The sequence below is a fragment of the Cyprinodon variegatus genome, unplaced genomic scaffold (genome assembly GCF_000732505.1).
Source record: "Cyprinodon variegatus isolate N-32 unplaced genomic scaffold, C_variegatus-1.0 Scaffold1263, whole genome shotgun sequence".
Lineage (NCBI taxonomy): Eukaryota > Metazoa > Chordata > Actinopteri > Cyprinodontiformes > Cyprinodontidae > Cyprinodon > Cyprinodon variegatus.
This window is the reverse complement of record NW_015151716.1, coordinates 117,697-122,659: the sequence shown is the minus strand read 5'-3', so window position 1 is coordinate 122,659 and position 4,963 is coordinate 117,697. Positions and strand designations below refer to the sequence as shown.

General features: G+C 39.4%; 1 protein-coding gene across 1 annotated transcript in view; it reads left to right on the top strand.

Moving 5' to 3' along the window:
• The first annotated feature begins 1,660 nt into the window (after nucleotides 1-1,660).
• Nucleotides 1,661-4,963, top strand: part of LOC107102497 (eosinophil peroxidase-like) — a 5,585-nt gene continuing 2,282 nt past the window's right edge. The window contains exons 1-10 of the mRNA XM_015401826.1: nucleotides 1,661-1,750; nucleotides 1,856-1,924; nucleotides 2,165-2,252; nucleotides 2,358-2,533; nucleotides 2,618-2,750; nucleotides 2,962-3,091; nucleotides 3,193-3,399; nucleotides 3,914-4,268; nucleotides 4,384-4,544; nucleotides 4,792-4,960. Coding sequence (XP_015257312.1) covers nucleotides 1,858-1,924; nucleotides 2,165-2,252; nucleotides 2,358-2,533; nucleotides 2,618-2,750; nucleotides 2,962-3,091; nucleotides 3,193-3,399; nucleotides 3,914-4,268; nucleotides 4,384-4,544; nucleotides 4,792-4,960 — 1,486 coding nt within the window. The 5' untranslated portion in view covers nucleotides 1,661-1,750; nucleotides 1,856-1,857. The remainder of the gene's footprint in view (nucleotides 1,751-1,855; nucleotides 1,925-2,164; nucleotides 2,253-2,357; nucleotides 2,534-2,617; nucleotides 2,751-2,961; nucleotides 3,092-3,192; nucleotides 3,400-3,913; nucleotides 4,269-4,383; nucleotides 4,545-4,791; nucleotides 4,961-4,963) is intronic.

Below are 4,963 nucleotides of genomic sequence, written 5' to 3'. Positions count from 1 at the left end.
AGAAAAAGAAAACAAAAATAAATTACCTGACAAGAAAACACAGGCACACACAATTGGAATTTCTGTATGAAAATAATAACCTTGAAAGGGGATTGCATTTTTTACATGTACATCAAGGTGCCGCTGGAGCTTGGATGGTGTGGTAGGCTTAAACTTAGGGCACAGCAGACAGTGGTACAATTTGCAGCAGGTTGTGCATCTTTTCATTATAGGTGTATCACTCGATAAAATGGACAGATGCATCTATAAAAGACAACAGAACTATTAGTGCTCACATATAAAATCGCATTTATCAAACGTATCAGTTGACAACAGCTAATCTTCACACAATGCTAAACTGTAAGAATTTGTTCGGCCCAGGCCTGCAACTTGATGCATGCTGAGCAGTCGAGAAAAGTCTGGCTGCCAAACCGCAGTCTGTTTATCTAAAATAAACTGAAACGAGTAGAGCATCGACCTGACTCTGTGTTGAATCTAAAGCAATGCAAATAAGAAATAACAAAAACTACGCTAACTACGATAAGTTTAACGGTTTTATGAAGCCAGGCATACTCGTTCGTGACCTCGTGCGTTTGTTTACCAGCTCCAAACAATTAAACCTGTACAGTATTTCAACACACTGTAACATTCAGTAACCGCACGTGCTTTACATATAACGCTACAACGATACATTGCTGACAAGCATATGAAAGCCAGACATCTTTTGCTTCGCGGTAAAAATAAGAAATTAACTTACCATTGGTCCGGAGTCTCGCGTGTTCAACAACCTTCATCTTCGTCTAACAGTTGATGTCATTTGGGGGGAGGTGGGCGAGGCTAAATTTGTTTATTTCCGGCCCTACGGTGGAGGTGGCCTGAGACAGGCGCCTTCACCAGAACTGGTCTGACAGCTGCGGTGCTGCAGCTAGACCCCTCTCGGCATCATAGCGTCCTTTTCCAGATCAAACGGAAAATTTTACCAGCTAGATAATAATAATAATAATAATAATAATAATAATAATAATAATGATAATCATTATAATAATAATAAAAATAACAAAAATAGTATAACAATACGCCTATTATTATCAGACTCATGGGATGCCAAAAATGGACTCAGACTGCCACCTAGTGGCTATAGTAGTCACATGTTTTTCGTGCAATTCGTGAAACACGGAGAGCGTGAGTGAAGTGTCCATTTCCAACCAGGACCCACTGTAGGTGTGGCAAGTAATCTCTAACTTCCTTCTGATCTAGACTGATTTTACATTGGTTGCTGCAGGAGGAACTGGAACACTGCCGAAATGCCAAGTTCAGCAGTGGTTTTAGCGGATCCAGAAGAATGATCAATTATGTGTATCTGACATGGACAACAAGTAAAAGACTTTATTACATATTCTAAAAAACATCTTGTGGTTTTTGGACAGTAAAGACAATTTTTAAATTTAGTCCCTTTAACAGGGTTTAAACTCTTTAAGCAGTTTGTCATTTGTGTTCTACTTTTCTTTTGCTCATGTCAAAATAGTAGTCGAAACTTGTTTTACTGCTTCTGCTGTTCTTGTCATTCTCAGAAGTCACATATGGACTTTAAGACAAGTTAAGATTTAAGTTAAGATTCCTGACATGACTGTCTTGTAATGAGAACAAAAACACACCCACAGAATATAAAAAGAAGGAGTTGACTCTAAGCTTTAGTGACTTAATGCAGCAGCTTGAAGTCCTAGGTGGATCAGAAAGACAGCTTTGGAGTTAAGGCTGAGCTTCATTACAGGTAATCTTACTTAGAAATTATATGGGAAAAAATATTTTTTTTCACTTAGTTTTAACTTTTTGAATATGTCTTTTCACTAATATAGAACATTTATTATTTCCTTAGGGATGAATACGTTTCTCTGCCTATTGGCTGTTGGTCTAACCCTAGGCTTGCAATGCCAAGTGGATGCCAGTGAGTAGCTTTCTTCTTTGGATGCCTTAGAGACAAACAAACATAAAATTTTCTGATAAGTTCCAGAGAGAACTACCAAATGTTTTGTCATACACCTCTTATTTATATAAACACACATATATATTTTTTACTTTGGAAGTTGTCTTTGGGTAAAAAGTAAACTTTATTATAATTTAATGATATCACATAACCAATTAATTGTTAACTAGAAACTAAAGAATTTGATTTTGCTTAATTCAGAACGCCATTTGAGTCACTCTTTCATTGAAAAATGTGTGAATAAGGCCAAAGCCAACGTGGATGCAGCCTATACATACTCCCGCCAAGTGTGAGTATAGAGCCCTATTCCTCTGTTTTTCTTTCGCTGCTTAATTTTGAAGCAAACACTCTCTAAAAGATGTGGTTGAATATCTGAACTCCATATACAATACAGGAGTATTGATCGAGTAAGGAGAAATGCAGCAAGCACGGCAGATGTCCTGAGACTCCTGATGCAGCCCAATGGACCATCCAGGGAGGCAGTGCGAGCTGCAGACTACATGGACAACACTCTGCATTTGATCAAGAGGAGTCTGTCAAAACGTCACAAACGTTCCATTGAAGCCACAGGTTGGTGTTTATATTTTTCTCTAGGGCAAGCTGGCATGACTGAAAGTGAAAGCTAACATCAGTTTTACTTATTCTTTTATCAAGAACTGATCTCTGAGGGGGACCTGGAAGTGATTGCCAGATTGTCAGGCTGCTCTGCTCAAGTCAGGAATGTTCACTGCACTGGTCTTCCCAACCTGAACATTTATCGCACAGCAAACAGCATCTGCAACAACCTGTAAGGAAACTATTTACAGTATTATAGTATTTTAACTTCACGCTGCTGATAGCCAGAACTACCTGTCACATAGAAATCAAAGCAGCAAGAGCTACTGCAGTACTGCAATTTAATATAGTTTGGGAAGGTGGTGTTAAGGTTTATATTTCTGTGATATGTTGGCGCCATTTAAAAAAGTATCCAACTCAGGTTTTATTGCTCTCCCTTATAGTAAAAACCCTCGTTGGGGTGCCTCCAACGTCCCGTTCCTCCGCTGGTTGGCAGCGGAGTATGAAGATGATATCAGTGTCCCGAAAGGGTGGACCCGCTCCCTGGCAGTTAATAACCACATGCTTCCCTTGGTAACCACTTTAAAGTAACTTTCACTTAAAAAAATATCTACAAATTATCAGGAGACTTAAGATACTCAAACCCATCTCCTTTGTATTTGTCTTGTCCCAAGGTGAGAGAAGTGTCCAACCGTATCCTGGCAACAGCTAACTCTGAAGTGGACAGTGACCCCCTTTACACCCACCTGGTCACAATCTTTGGCCAATGGACTGACCACGACCTCTCCTTCACCCCTCAATCTCCTTCCATCAGATCATTTAATGACAGCATTGATTGTGAACACAGCTGTGCCAACATAGAGCCATGCTTTCCCATACAGGTCAGTGTTCATGGATTTTTTATTTTTTTATTTTGGAATAGAATAGATTTCAACTTTATTGTCATTACACTGTCACAAGCACAATGCAACAAAATGTAGTTTGCATCTATCCAGAAGTGCTATAAAGGATATAAATATTTATTTATACGTGTACAGACACTATGTATATATATATATGGATTATAAATGGCATATACAAAAAGAGAGTAATTGTAAGAGGCTATAAAAGAAACAAATATGGAAGCTATACACAAATTGTACAGGAAAGTCAGGATTTGGATTATATATATATATATATAATCCAAATCCTGACTTTCATGTACAATTAGTTAATTGTGGGGTTAAAATACAGGATAAATAATGACAGATAACTGCAGATAAAATATTCACAGATTATATACAGCTATGGATGGGAAATACGTGTAATCGGTGTTGGATCCGTAGGTTGTCATTAACAAAACCTTAAAATACATTTAAAGCATTAAATCACAACAGTATCCTTTTATCTGAACAGTTTCCCAGTGATGACCCTCGCGGACACTCTGAGGAGTGTATGCCATTCTACCGCTCCTCACCAGCTTGTGGTTCTGGTACCACAGGATTCCTCTTCAGTACACCCTCTCATCGCCAACAACTCAATACCATGACAGCCTTCATCGATGTGGGTCAGGTCTATGGTTCTGATGACAGGAAAGCTGAACTTCTCCGGGACTTGAGTACAGATGAGGGTCTGTTGAGGGTCAATGAAGACCATAGAGACAACGACCATGAACTCCTGCCCTTCACAACCATGATGGCCAACATGTGTGCCACACGGCGAAAAATGACCAATAATGACAGTGCGGAGGAGGTGTTGTGCTTTCTTGCTGGTAAGTCTCTTAAAAAATTATAGATTTTTAAAAATCGGTAAGGACAAAGCATGCCTCAATAACTGAACATTTTTTGTTTGGTTTGGAAGTAATTTGGTTCAATTTGACCTTAAAGGCGATGACCGTTCCAATGAAAACATCGCACTGGCCTCTTTGCACACTCTCATGATGAGAGAGCATAACCGTCTGGCCCGTGCCCTCCATCAACTCAACCCACAGTGGGGCGGAGAAAGGCTCTACCAGGAAGCACGCAAGATTATGGGAGGGTACATGCAGGTAAGAGACAGTAGGAGGAGCCGAGATCTGTGAAACTAAATTTCATATGACAGACGTAGGGCCACAGTTATGTGTAAACATGTAGATAAGTTAAGACAGATCTCAACTCAACATTCTCCAGCATGACAAAATAGCTTCTAAACAGTTCAGATAACTAAAAATCGGCTATAATTGGAATTTCGGCATTGTTTAAGACCAGCAATTGTTATCACTATAAAGTTAATTCTATTCTTCTTTTCTATTAAAGGTTATCACTTATAGGGACTGGCTTCTCCACATTGTTGGTCCCGAGGCCATTTCCAGCCATTGTTCCACCTACCCTGGTTATAATGACTCTATAGATCCGAGCATCTCCAACGTTTTTGCCACAGCTGCCTTCAAATTTGCTCATCTGATGGTTCAGCCCTTCATGTTCCGTC